The sequence below is a fragment of the Coregonus clupeaformis genome, chromosome 36 (genome assembly GCF_020615455.1).
Source record: "Coregonus clupeaformis isolate EN_2021a chromosome 36, ASM2061545v1, whole genome shotgun sequence".
In the NCBI taxonomy this organism is placed as follows: Eukaryota; Metazoa; Chordata; class Actinopteri; order Salmoniformes; family Salmonidae; genus Coregonus; species Coregonus clupeaformis.
Genome location: NC_059227.1, coordinates 37,712,767 through 37,727,144, shown reverse-complemented (window position 1 = coordinate 37,727,144; position 14,378 = coordinate 37,712,767). Strand labels below are relative to the sequence as shown.

Genomic DNA, 14,378 nt, shown 5'->3' with positions numbered 1-14,378 from the left:
AGTGGATGTTCAAACATGTGGGAGAATTTAAATATTCAGAACTGTTACAATGTACAATTACAAGCGTGACTTCACAGCTCTTCACACCAGGTGCAGCAACAAGACACTTTAATTGTGCAGTAGAAGTAGGAAAAAAAAAGACAAACTTCCAGAGTTTATGCTCAGTGCAACAGATAATTACTCTGCTATAAACCGGGTGTAGCGAGGTTACAGGTACATTTCGCTAAAAGGATTTTTAAATGCCTCAATGCTGTCATTAGGGAGAATAAGTGCTGCTGGTTTGACCACCGTCTCACTGGAATTTATTTTACTTAATTGTAATATACAATATAATAATAAATGCCATTTAGCAGAAGCATTTATCCTAAGTGACTTACAGTCATGTAGGCATACATTTTACGTATGGGTGGTCCCGGGAATCAATCCCACTACCGTGGCGTTACAAGCGCCATGCTCTACCAACTGAGCTACAAAGGACCACATGGATGTCATTCAGAACCCACATGTTGAAGTTTTACACTGGCTGGGCTAATGCTATCTCACGCTGTTTGTACTGTAATTACGAGGTGTAAACATTTAGGAGCCGTGTGAATAGAGTATGTGTGTGTGTGTGTGTGTGCGTGTGCGTGTGACGATATGAGTTTGAGAAAAAAATACACACTTAAACATGCAACCAAGTGCATGGAGAAAAAAGTTTATACACATTGTAATTTTTTTTACAGCACACTGGTGTGACGATGTGAGTGCAGAGTGGGTTTGCCCATCACTTATTGACACGTCTTGTTCCAACAGCTCCCTCCCAAGTCAGTGAGGTCATCAGGGAGAGAGTGCAGCAGCGCAGTGTCCAGCTCTCCTGGCAGGAGCCTGAGCAGCCCAACGGAGTCATCACCGAATATGAGATTAAGTACTACGAAAAAGTGAGTGTGTTTGAGAGAGAGTGTGTGTGTTGCCTTGTGTGTGTGTGTGTGTGTGTGTGTGTGTGTGTGTGTGTATGTCTCTGTGATTTTGTTACAGCTTTGAACACAGACAACTCTGGCTCTCCCAAACCCTACCCACCCCCCACCCCCATCTCTCTCCTCTCCTTTTTAGTTTCATTTTGCCTACCCTTCATTTCATATTCTATCTGCATGCCGTGGCGAGTGGGATCGGTAGGATTCTGCGAGGACATCCTTTGTCCCATAATTGCAATAATGAATGAGACGCTCATAAGATTTTAATCAGTCCCTGGTCCTTCACAGCCACCCACACACACACGCCAGGCAGCACCCACCTTATCGTGCTACTCTGCCATCATTGACAATCTGTTTCTGTATCTTCCCTCTCTCCTTTCCCCCCTTCACCCCCTCATATATAATATAACCTCAGCTCCCGTGTCTCCTAAGTCTGAACAGATGAGCAAGGTAGCGAGGGGGTTGAGGAGGTTGAGGAGAGTGGGTTTAACACAACAAATCAAAGGGCTAGATTCCATGGCTCCTGATGTTCGAGGTCCTGTTGGCCACGGCCTCTCAGGCTGCCAGGATTCAGTCTCCTGTGTCACGTACTGTGGCTGTAGTCTGCCCATCTGTAAAATTGGAAGCAAGCATGACTTCACTCCTAACAGGCTTTGGCATTCCATTTGGTTTTTTTGCCGAGAAAATCATTTACAGATCAACAACAAAAGACACAGTACACGCAGTCTGTAAATTCCAAACGGATTCTGAGCCTGGCATTGCAGAGCTTTTTTTCTGCCAATGGCTTTTGAGATCACGAGTCTACACAGAGAGAATCATTCTTTAACCCCAGATAGGGTTAAATAGTTCATTAATAAATCTTCTGAAATATATATCATATATAAACACCAGACAAACTGAGGCATTCAAACATTTACAGACACATTCTGACTGTATCTTGGTGTCTTGATTGAGTCAATTCATACATCATCTAGACACACTGGTGTCTATGGTTACAAAATGACAAGATGATCATAACACAAAGTCTGTTTGTTACTCTCTATAGGACCAGAAGGATCGGATCTACTCCACAGTGAAGTCCAGATCCACGTCAGCCACAGTGAACAATCTGAAGCCCAGCACTGCCTACGTGTTCCAGATCCGAGCCTTCACCACGGCCGGCTACGGCACCTACGGACCCCGGCTGGAGGTCACTACCAAGGAGGAGGCCTCAGGTACCAGCAGAACACATGCACAGGCGTGTACACACACACGCATGCAGACACACACACACACGCATACACACTAGAGATGATTAGTGTGTAGACCTTCATCAAAATGCCACTAATCTCATAGCTCCATTTATCCCATTAAGAAATATAGTTGAGTATCGTCCACAAGGAGCAGTAGGTCCCAATTAAAGTGGCAGGGCTCAGAAATTATTTCTCTCCCCTCTCTCTCTGGTGTTTATGTAGCAACTGAACTCACTTGATTTAAAATGCAGGAATTCTCCCAGTCATACACCATGTGCACTGACAGCCTAAAGTGCCATAGCACCCATTCTTTTGAGCAATTGGTGGTTTGTCAATGCAAAAAGTCTTAACAGTGTAAGCAGCATCTGAATGGGAGACAATCCAACCCGAATGTGTCATTGTTTCAGAAGAAGGGCACCAGCATTACCATCAGGGACCGTTAAGCCCACTTTCTGAAACAGTGGAGCCGTGCATGCAGAGGGACCAGAAATAGAACTAGCCCTCCTTGTCTCTCTTGTAAAGGGTGAGAAGGGGGTTATCAGGCTCCCCGCTCGCTACTCATTGGTTCTATTATGTCCTGTAGATTCCAACGCCTGATGTGCTGAAAGTTCACACTGTGTGCCCTTTGTCTGTGTGTGTTTGTTTGTGTGTGTGTGTGTGTGTGTGTGTGTGTGCGTGCGTGCGTGTGTGTCCCTCTCCAAGCATCCACCATTGTCTCCAGCGAGCAGAACCCCGTCATCATCATCGCGGTGGTGGCAGTGGCGGGAACCATCATCCTGGTCTTCATGGTGTTTGGCTTCATCATTGGGAGAAGGTACGCTCTCGCGGGCCCCATTGACTCTCCACTGCTGTGAGTCTCTGCTTGTCAGTTAGCCTTTCTGTCACTCACAGGCCTCCATAGCCGTGGAGTCAGTCCACCACACACCACAGGCACCCATCATCTGTGGCATGCTGTGCTAATGGATTGTGATGCATCATTTTCCAGTCCTCACACTGTGAAGAACAACTGACTTGGTTTTTAGCATGTTTATTTTTTATTTTTTGTAATGGATCCATTATAGAGACAAAAGTACTCTAAAATGAAAGCTTTTGTCTCCTCTTTGTGTGTGTGTGTCTTTGTGTGTGTGTGTCTTTGTGAGTGTGTGTCTTTGTGTGTGTGTGTCTTTGTGAGTGTGTGTCTTTGTGAGTGTGTGTCTTTGTGAGTGTGGACGTGTTTAACTATACTTGTGGGGACCAGAAATATTTACAGAAATATTTGACCAACTGGGGACATTTTGTTGGTCCCCACAAGGTCAAATGCTATTTCTAGGGGGTTTAGGGTTAAGGTTAGAATTAGTGTTAGGGTTAGGAGATAGGGTTAGTTTTAGGGTTAGGGTTAATGTTAGGTTTTTGGGTTAAGGTTAGGGTTAGGGTTAAGGTTAGGGTTAGGGTTAGGGTTAGGGTAAGGGTACGGGTTAGGGTTATGTTTAGGGTTAGGGGTTAGGGAAAATAGGATTTTGAATGGGACTGAATTGTATGTCCCCACAAGGTTAGCTGCGCAAGACTGTGTGTGTGAGCGTGTGTATGTCCGTGCCTGCGTGTGTGTGTATGTCCGTGCCTGCGTGTGTGTGTGTGTATGTCCGTGCCTGCGTGTGTGTGTATGTCCGTGCCTGTGTGTGTGTGTATGTCCGTGCCTGCGTGTGTGTGTATGTCCGTGCCTGCGTGTGTGTGTATGTCCGTGCCTGCGTGTGTGTGTATGTCCGTGCCTGCGTGTGTGTGTATGTCCGTGCCTGTGTGTGTGTGTATGTCCGTGCCTGCGTGTGTGTGTATGTCCGTGCCTGCGTGTGTGTGTGTATGTCCGTGCCTGTGTGTGTGTGTATGTCCGTGCCTGCGTGTGTGTGTATGTCCGTGCCTGCGTGTGTGTGTGTATGTCCGTGCGTGTATGTGTGTGTTACATCATTGGTGTTAAACAGTAATACACTCATAACACTGCCTCTAGCCGTCTCATCCCAGATCAACCCTCCAGTGTGTCAGTCACCATCCCTGCTCTCTTCCAGTTGTACTTCATTTCTATGTGGATAGCATTTCATCACAGCATGCCTTACATGGGGGTAGAGCCATATACACATGTGATTTCTATATCCATTTGACATTAACCTGCATGTCAATCATCTGTTAATTGATGTTTCCACGCCATCATCAGTTCAGTTTGTTAGCAAACCATATTGTACAGTGCCATAGAACAACCATGTACAATGAATTACCTGCCCGAGGGGGCATTCAATACATGAATGTTACACATTAATATAACAAGGAATGCTAAACAGTCTTTTACAGAGTATATATATGTAATACCAGAGGTGGGCACTTTAGTTCAACATCAGCAGCCAAACAGTGTTCCCATGTCTCTCAGCTGTATCTGTACCTGCAGCATTATGGCGCTTCATTAAGATTCTAGTAAAACAGACAGTCTTCTGCCTCGGCCCAATCAGTTGATTGTGTGTTCCTCCGCCTCTTTCCCTGTCAGGCACTGTGGCTACAGCAAGGCAGACCAGGAAGGAGACGAGGAGCTGTATTTCCAATGTGAGTCCCTTCTTTCCCCATCAGCTCACACACACATTGAAACATCTCACTTACAGCATGCGCCTGCCCGACACCTCACAGGAAGTTGGTCCAACAACAAGGCCCCCACGCCGTAATGTACTATCCTTGTTTCATTTGACATATACAGCTGTGGAAAAAATTAAGAGACCACTGCAAATTTTTCTTAAATCAGCATCTCTACATGTATGACAGCCATTCCATTCCAGTATCTGTTGAATTCCAACACAGGCACACCTCATTCTACTGAATTAGGTACTGATTAGGTGATCACCTGAACCAAATCTTATTTAACGAGGAAAAGTATAAAAACCACTGCTTTGGTCATCACTATCCTCTTGCAATAGGACCAGCTGGATGGCAAAAACAGTGCTAATAATACCTCAAAAGTAATATTAATAAAAAAATAACTATTGACATGCCAAAAGAGTTGAAAAATAAAGTTTTGAGTGAGGAAAGGAAGGGTTCCATTCTGGCTTTACTGGCAGAGGGATACAGTGAGCGTCAGGTTGCTTCCATCCTTCAAATTTCAAAGACGGCGGTTCATAAGAACAAGGTCAAGCAGCAGACATTGGGGACAACAAAGCTACAGACCGGCAGAGGGCGAAAACGACTCTCTACTGATCGGGATGACCGCCAACTCATTCGAATGTCACTCAACAACCGTAGGATGACATCAAGTGACCTACAAAAAGAATGGCAAACGGCAGCTGGGGTGAAGTGCACGGCGAGGACGGTTCGAAACAGGCTCCTAGGGGCAGGGCTGAAGTTGTGCAAAGCTAGAAAAACCCCTTCATCAATGAGAAGCAAAGAAGAGCCAGGCTGAGGTTTGCAAAATACCATAAGGATTGGACCGTAGAGGACTGGAGTAAGGTCATCTTCTCTGATGAGTCCAATTTTCAGCTTTGCCCAACACCTGGTCGTCTAATGGTTAGACGGAGACCTGGAGAGGCCAACAAGCCACAGTGTCTCGCACCCACTGTGAAATTTGGTGGAGGATCGGTGATGATCTGGGGGTGCTTCAGCAAGGCTGGAATCGGGCACATTTGTCTTTGTGAAGGACGCATGATTCAAGCCACGTACAAGGTTGTCCTGGAAGAAAACTTGCTTCCTTTTGCTCTGACATTGTTCCCCAACTCTGAGGATTGGTTTTTCCAGCAGGACAATGCGCCATGCCACACAGTCAGGTCAATAAAGGTGTGGATGGAGGACCACCAGATGAAGACCCTCTCATGGCCAGCCCAATCTCCAGACCTGAACCCCATTGAAAACTTCTGGAATGTGATCAAGAGGAAGATGGATGGTCACAGGACATCAAACAAAGCCGAGCTGCTTGAATTTTTGCGCCAGGAGTGGCATAAAGTCACCCAACATCAATGTGAAAGACTGGTGGAGAGCATGCCAAGATGCATGAAAGCTGTGATTGAAAATCAGGGTTATTCCACCAAATATTGATTTCTGAACTCTTCCTAAGTTAAAACATTAGTATTGTGTTGTTTAAAAATGAACATGAACTTATTTTCTTTGCATTATTCGAGGTCTGACAACACTGCATCTTTTTTGTTAATTTGACCAGTTGTCATTTTCTGCAAATAAATGCTCTAAATGACAATTTTTGGGGGCGAATTTGGGAGAATGTTGTCAGTAGTTTATAGAATAAAACAAAAATGTTATTTTTACCCAAACACATACCTATAAATAGTAAAACCAGAGAAACTGATAATTTTGCAGTGGTCTCTTAATTTTTCCACAGATTTTTTTATGAAAGCTGGGAACAATCACACTAGCATCTGGTTGGTATTTGATGGACAAATCTATTGAGATGAGGACATGAGGCCTAGCTCCAAACTGCAAACACATGAATATGAGCATTGTCAGAGAATGGGATCCAGGGCAGAGCTGAAAGAGAGAATTCCTCATAAAAAATGTAAAGACCCAACTTTTCAACCACTTTGGTAAGATAGGAGGATGCTGTTGACCTCCTGGTGTTGCTCGGAGTAGAGATTTAGAGATGTACACACACATTTACTCTATCCCAAGGTTCCTCTTCTAGGCTCCTTTAACCTATACACACACACACACACTGACACACACCACCCTGTCCTAATGATGCCCCTGGAGATGCAGCCGCAGACATCTTCCCAAGCGAAGCCGTAATGATCTGCTGCTGTAGGCAAACTGCTGATTGTGAAACAAAGGGTCAGAGTGTCACATGGCCACAGCGGTAGAAAGACGGCTGTGCTGGCATTTCGTGATCCTCAGCTGATAAGTATCTGACAGATCAAGCTGCAGGAAGGCACAGGTCCTTCTGCTAAAAACACTGGGAGATGGAAACGCAAACAAGAGCGCCTAATAGAGGGACTGCCAGGGCGACAGAAGCCAGATAGTGCGTGAATTCAACATGTAGGCCCAATGTAGGCCCGTGATAAGACGTCTCCCTATCAGATCCGGTGACAGCTTGGATGGACAAAGCAATTATAGGATGGATTGGAGGGAAATATCAGCTGCTGTCGCTGGAGCTCCTCGCTGGAACGCAATGCATTTGTGTATATGTTACTGGATAGGCCAACATGGCTTTCCAGGACGTATGCAGAGGATATTACAAAAAAAAGTATTTCTGTTTGTCATTATTGAGCCTGGAGCTGATTAGTAATTTAATGATGGTGTTTTGGTGTGTCTGATTTCCTTGTTTCTGTCTGTACTGTGTTTTCCCTGTTTGGTATAGTCTTCCACTATGTGCATCTCATTAAATAGCTTGTGGTATTGAAGTTGGCAGGTTATGTTGTAATAAGGGAGAATTTGATATGAACAAATTAGGTCAGTGGAACACACTCATCTACTAGAACCGTGTAATTTATTAGTGTGGTGTTACGTACATGGGAAGAACTACACCGCTTCTTTCTCAGTCAGTGGCTTTTTTTTACCCTACAGATGTAGGATCTTAATTTGAACCAGTTTGCTACAGCAGGAAAATAATCCTGTAGCAACAGGAAATGTGAATTATTATGTGGATTATAATTAATGTAATTATTTATAATCCACATTTTTCGTTAGGGCAAATCAAGTTGAAATATAGTTGAAATTACAAACTTTAGAAGCCTTTTTAAACTTCAAATACACTACACGTTTCCATTTCTCAGCAAATTGTGATTGATCAAATTAAGATCCTACATCTGTATGTTTGCATGAATATGTATGAACCTTTCCAGTATCATTGCGTTAAAATCGTAATATTGTACTAGTTGTGATAGAACTACAGTCACCATTATCTGCGCAGCAAAATTCAGAAGGTTATCAAGTCAAAGACCATAAGAAAATAACTGTCTTCTATGACTCGTATTACATTATATCAGGGCTTGCCTTACCAGACTTTTAAATTCACTGGCAGAGCTTGACAGACTTAGCTAACTCAAAGCCCTGCTCAGTATAGCATACAACTTTAGCAGTAAATCCCATTCCGGGCTGCTGAAATCCTTGTCGCTCCTTTGTGAGGAGGTTAGGAAGAAAATATAATCATGTTTTCATTTCTATTGGAGGAAAAGGAAAAAGGAGTAAGATAAAATAATAAATGGCTGGTTTAGGGTGTTTGTAGAAATACCTTTTGACACAGATGCTTTCCATCAGCTGGCTGTTTAGCAATTCCTTCTGAATGGTTGCCCTTGGTAATGGTGTGCCTGTCAAGCGCCTGGCCAGCCTGGCGCTCTGTATGCATATTTAATCGTAACAGTAATCCCCTTACCTTTCTACAGTTAAATTTCCAGGCACCAAAACATACATTGACCCTGAAACCTACGAGGACCCGAACAGGGCTGTCCATCAATTTGCCAAGGAGCTGGAGGCGTCGTGCATTAAGATTGAGCGAGTTATTGGAGCAGGTGAGTCTGGCTGGTGTCTCCCAGCTCTCTCTGTTTAGTTACGTGTACTCATATATCATAATGACAGCCACATATTTACACCTTGACGGTTGACACGGTTTATTCTTACCGTATATATTGATGGCGCAATTGCAAAAGGGGGGAAAAGTTCATGTGTGGCCCTGCATCTTTTTAAAATGCAAGACAATAGCTAAGCTGCTCACAGCTGATAAATTGCTGCCACATCAGTTTTAGAGATGAGGTCAATGAGAGTATCTATATATCCACAGCTTGTCTTATTACGTGTCTCTGGTACACTCCCCAGTGCATAACAAGATGTCCTACTCCAATTTGTATTTTCCCACAGCACAGCTTTTTTAATCTGAAAACACACTAAGTATTTTGTCAAAACATGAAATGCTAGTTTTTCTTAAGGGTCATGACTCATGACTGGTTATGTATCTGTCTGTCTCACAGGAGAGTTTGGGGAGGTGTGTAGTGGACGGATGAAGCTCCCAGGGAAACGGGACACGTCAGTGGCCATTAAAACCTTGAAGGTGGGCTACTCAGAGAAACAGAGGAGAGACTTCCTGTGTGAGGCCAGCATTATGGGCCAGTTTGACCATCCCAATGTTGTCCATCTGGAGGGAGTGGTGACCAGAGGTAAGGACTGCATTCTTCCACACGCACACTTGCACACACACACACACGCACGCATGCACGCACACACACACACTCGACTGAAGCAAGAAATTAGAGCAAGTGCACTCGAAGACCATGCTTTAAGGTCACATAATATGTCAATAGATTTCATTTCAAGTCTTAAATTGCTACAAAGAGTCATTATAAACTGAGTGTACAAAACATTAGGAACTCTTTCCATGACATAGACCGACCAGGTGAATCCAGGTGAAACCTATGATCCCTTATTGATATCACCTGTTAAATCCACTTCAATCAGTGTAGATGAAGGGGAGGAGACAGGTTAAAGAAGGATTTTTAAGCCTTGAGACAAATGAGACATGGATTGTGCATGTATGCCATTCAGAGAGTGAATGAGAAAGACAAAACATTTAAGTGCCTTTGAACAGGGTATGGTAGTAGGTGCCAAGCGCACAGGTTTGTGTCAAGAGCTGCAACACTGCTGGGTTTTTCACACTCAACAGTTTCCCGTGTGTATCAAAAATGGTCCACCACCCAAAGGACATCCTGCCAACTTGCCACAACCGTGGGAAGCATTGGAGGCAATATGGGCCAGCATCCCTGTGGAACGCTTTCGACACCATGCCCCGACTAATTGAGGCTGTTCTGAGGGTAAAAGGGGGTGCAACTAAATATTAGGGTGGTTTAACTAATGTTTTGTGCATTTAGTAAATAACGTGAATGTGTGAAAAGGTTAAGTTGCCAGACGAACTGTGAGAGGAAGACCTGAGAGGAACATTGTACAATATATTTAGCTAGCTATACAATGTGAAAGTGTTGCAGTCAAAAGGAATGACATTGAGAAGTATCTGATTGAATTAGCCTTGCTCCCTGTTTTACATTTTCTCATTTAGACAGCCTAATATAAGGGGCAGATGTTAACACTTAATTACAAACAAACGGCTCAAAATAACACTGAGGCGGAAGTGTATTTTTAGCAGGCCGTCATTAATAAACACTTGTAAGCCATATTTATGAGTCAATTAACGGAATGTGTCATCCTTGTTTTCAGGAAAACCGGTGATGATTGTGATTGAATATATGGAAAACGGCTCATTAGATGCTTTCCTCAGGGTGAGAACCTTTCAATGCATTCAAATGGTAGTAGGTAAATAGCCTCCCTACCCCTGTAGATAGCCTCCCTAGTGGTATTTTATTTTTCTGCTACTCTTTAACTATTTGTTATTTGTTATTTTTTACTTATCTATTTTTTACTTAATACTTATTTTTCTTAAAACTGCATTGTTGGTTAAGGGCTTGTAAGTAAGCATTTCACTGTAAGGTTGTATTCGGCGCATGTGACAAATACTATTTGATTTTATTTTATTTGAAATGGCAACTCCCTAACCAGTTATACATGTATAATACAGTATGTTCACAATAAGAGCTTCTTATTCTATGAATAAAAGTGCTGCAATACCTTTGTGACCTGGATCTCAGTGGATCTTGATTAGCTGTCGGTTGTCCTCTGTTGTGTACAGAAACACGATGGTCAGTTCACAGTGATCCAGTTAGTGGGGATGCTGCGGGGCATAGCAGCAGGGATGAGATATCTCTCTGACATGGGATATGTCCATCGAGATCTGGCCGCACGAAACATCCTTGTCAACAGCAATCTCGTATGTAAAGTGTCTGACTTCGGCCTGTCAAGAGTGATCGACGACGATCCTGAGGCTGTCTACACAACAACGGTGAGTTAATTAAGCCAGCCCCGTATTGCTTTCTTCCCTTCCTAGACACCTTGCACTCTCTCTGAATACTCAAATCCAGCCAACAGCCAATGCATGAAAGTTTAGTATAAAATATGGATGCATGCCCATGCACGCCTGTGCTAGCTAGCTATTCAATATGCAAAGCATGCAGTCTCTTTGGTAGAGTTTTTGCTTTGAAAGTTTTGAAGTTTTGCTGACCCTGTGTGCAAAGTTGTAACTCTATTTTAATTGATGTTTTAGGGGAAGATGCAGGATATAATGAATTTGATCTTTACTCCAGCCACTGACCTGCATTTTACTGAACAGGGCGGAAAGATACCTGTTCGATGGACAGCAATGGAAGGCATCCAGTACCGTAAATTCACTTCCGCTAGTGATGTGTGGAGTTATGGCATTGTCATGTGGGAGGTCATGTCCTATGGGGAACGGCCTTACTGGGACATGTCCAATCAAGATGTGAGTTGCTCTCTAACATGAAGTCAATTATACACCAAATGTCATGTCAGATTTCGCATGTAGCTCAGGGACTAGCTACCAGATTGCCCAGGGGTTAACAGAATTAACAGAATTCTAATAAATTATTTAAACATGGGCCACAATTACTACTCAGAGTTGAATGAGGTGAATTGTTAGGTTGTAATTCATTCCGTTTTAATCAGAGATTGATATTCATAAAATGTATATATGATAATATAAAGAAAAAGAGTAGCTACTTGGCAAACAAAATACATTTTTGACTTCAAAACGGCTTTTAACCTTTATAATGAGTTAGGATAATGAAAACCAAATTTGGCATTAGCTGAGTTCAATAATTCCAGAGCTATTTACTTAGTCATGTAGAGCTTTTAGTTTGAACTGCAGTCATTGCTTTGTTTCAGCTAAATTGGAACAGATGAACATTGCAAAGCTGTTCATCATGCTGATCGCAAAGTGGCTTTAGAGGAGTTTGGCCGCCGATTCGAACACCAGTAACGATGATACTTACATATGTAGGATCTTAATTTGAGCCAATTTACTATAGCAGGGAGAAGAATCCTGCAGCAACAGAAAATGTGAATTATTATATGGATTAGAATTAATGGACATTTTTTGTAGGGGCAAATCAAGTCTGACATTTTAAAGTGGAAATAAACTTTAGAATCCTTTTTAAACCTTGAATACACTACAAGCATATACCGGCAAGCGGTACCGGAGCGCCAAGTCTAGGTCCAAAAGGCTTCTCAACAGCTTCTACCCCCAAGCCATAAGACTCCTGAACAGCTAATCATGGCTACCCGGACTATTTGCACGGCCCCCACACCCCCACCCCCCTCTTTTACGCTGCTGCTACTCTGTTTATTATTTATGCATAGTCACTTTAACTCTACCCACATGTACATATTACCTTAATTACCTCGACTAGCCGTTGCCCCCGCACATTGACTCTGCGCCGGTACCCCCCTGTATATAGCCTCCCTACTGTTATTTTATTTTACTGCTGCTCTTTAGTTATTTGCTTTGATTTTTTTTACTTAACACTTTGATTTTTTAAATTATTTTAAAAAATGCATTGTTGGTTAAGGGCTTGTAAGTAAGCATTTCACTGTAATGTCTACACCTGTTGTATTCGGCGCATGTGGCAAATACAATTTGATTTGATTTGATTTGAAGTTTACATTTCCTGCTGTGCAGGAACATTCTCAGCAACGATTGAGAGTGATCAAATTAAGATAGTACATCTATAAGTAGTAAAATGTTTTAATCCGCCAATGTTTGCAAGTACTAGTCTGGAAGATGCTCCAGTGTTAGTTTTCTCCCTTGGCGAAGTTAAAGATGGTATAATCCAGTAGGACAAACAGTCTTCTCCTCAGCAGAAAAAACTAAAAAGGATTATGTTACTCTCAGCTCCTCCTAATGGGAAGCCTGCTGATTGAACAATCAGCTGTTAGAAATGTTAAACATGATTGTCCATTTTAGTGCTTGACAGGCATCAATGTCAGGGATTTCAGTTCCTCTGTCAAGATGTTGGCTAACAGCTCCTCTGGGATACAGAAAGAGAAATATTTACATTTCCTCAACAGTTTTACTGTTTTGATACTTTTCCTTCCGTAGTTCAGTCTTTTTGAATATCCCTGACAGGAATAACAGATGAATATTTGCAGAAAATAAACCCTTGAATAGAGGAAGAGACGGTTGAGTCTCAAATCAAAGTTGCCCATTGCCCCTAATGTTTAATGTTCTCATGCCTTAGACTTTCAATGGACCTGGTTTTTAACTATTGACACAGTGAGAATATATGTAGTTTTAAAGATATGCATATACCCCCTATTGATGAGACAAACAGTAGAAATGATGCATCTAAAGGAAAAAAGAGCCACTGTTGGCTAGATTAATTACAATCACTTCTATTGGTACAGTATAACAGACAGGAGCAGCTCTTCCAGAGACTAATCTCTGTGCCATACAGGGACATACAGGGTGCTACTCTCAATATCTCCTCATTTGGGTCCTGCTACTCTGTGTCCTTGTGTCTCACAATCATCTTAACAAGCTGACACTGAGCGATCACGTCCAGTTAGGCTTGTTTCTCCTCGATGTACCAAGTCTGTAAATAGGGAACCACATAAGACTTGTGTAGCTCAGTTGGTAGAGCATGGCGTTTGCAACGCCAGGGTTGTGGGTTTGATTCCCACGGGGGGGCAGTATGAAAAAATAATGTATGCACTCACTAACTGTAAGTCGCTCTGGATAAGAACGTCTGCTAAATGACTAAAATGTAAAAAATACTGACACTTCCTGTTTACAACCATCTTGATTAGAGGATGAAATGGTAATGAACTTGAGTTAATGTGGTGGTAATGGCCCTTAAAGACTCTCCTGTGTTTTGGTTTTCCCAGGTGATAAAGGCAATAGAGGAGGGGTACCGCCTCCCTGCTCCCATGGACTGCCCTCCAGGCCTGCACCAGCTAATGCTGGACTGCTGGCAGAAAGACAGGGCTGATCGACCCAAATTTGATCAAGTAGTTGGCATCCTTGATAAGATGATTCGCAATCCCAATACCTTGAAAACCCCGGTGGGAACATGCACGAGGTAAGGAAAGCTTGTCTCATTAACCCTATGACTGAGCACTACAAAGCTCCAATGGAATACATTTAATTATCAGCTTCAGTTATTAGATTTGACCATGTTAGCTACAGATGTAGGATCTTAATTTGACCTACAGGTAACTACCAAAATAATGGAAACACTTGAGTAAATGAGGTATACAAAGTGTATTGAAAGCAGGTGCTTCCACACATGTGTGATTCCTGAGTTAATTAAGCTATTATAAAAAATGCTGGGCAGGCCATTATTTTGGCTACTATGGC

General features: G+C 42.8%; 1 protein-coding gene across 3 annotated transcripts in view; it reads left to right on the top strand.

Annotated features, from left to right (window-relative positions):
* LOC121552962 (ephrin type-A receptor 7-like) overlaps nucleotides 1-14,378 on the top strand; it is an 89,191-nt gene that overhangs the window by 69,191 nt on the left and 5,622 nt on the right. The window contains exons 6-15 of one of the 3 annotated variants that reach the window (XM_045211409.1): nucleotides 793-917; nucleotides 1,996-2,164; nucleotides 2,885-2,996; nucleotides 4,689-4,744; nucleotides 8,524-8,637; nucleotides 9,094-9,279; nucleotides 10,331-10,392; nucleotides 10,800-11,009; nucleotides 11,337-11,486; nucleotides 13,907-14,100. In XM_045211409.1, the coding sequence (XP_045067344.1) occupies nucleotides 793-917; nucleotides 1,996-2,164; nucleotides 2,885-2,996; nucleotides 4,689-4,744; nucleotides 8,524-8,637; nucleotides 9,094-9,279; nucleotides 10,331-10,392; nucleotides 10,800-11,009; nucleotides 11,337-11,486; nucleotides 13,907-14,100 (1,378 nt within the window). Of the gene's footprint in view, nucleotides 1-792; nucleotides 918-1,995; nucleotides 2,165-2,884; nucleotides 2,997-4,688; nucleotides 4,745-8,511; nucleotides 8,638-9,093; nucleotides 9,280-10,330; nucleotides 10,393-10,799; nucleotides 11,010-11,270; nucleotides 11,487-13,906; nucleotides 14,101-14,378 lie in introns of all 3 variants that reach the window. The other 2 variants (XM_045211407.1, XM_045211408.1) reach the window with 2 other exon arrangements.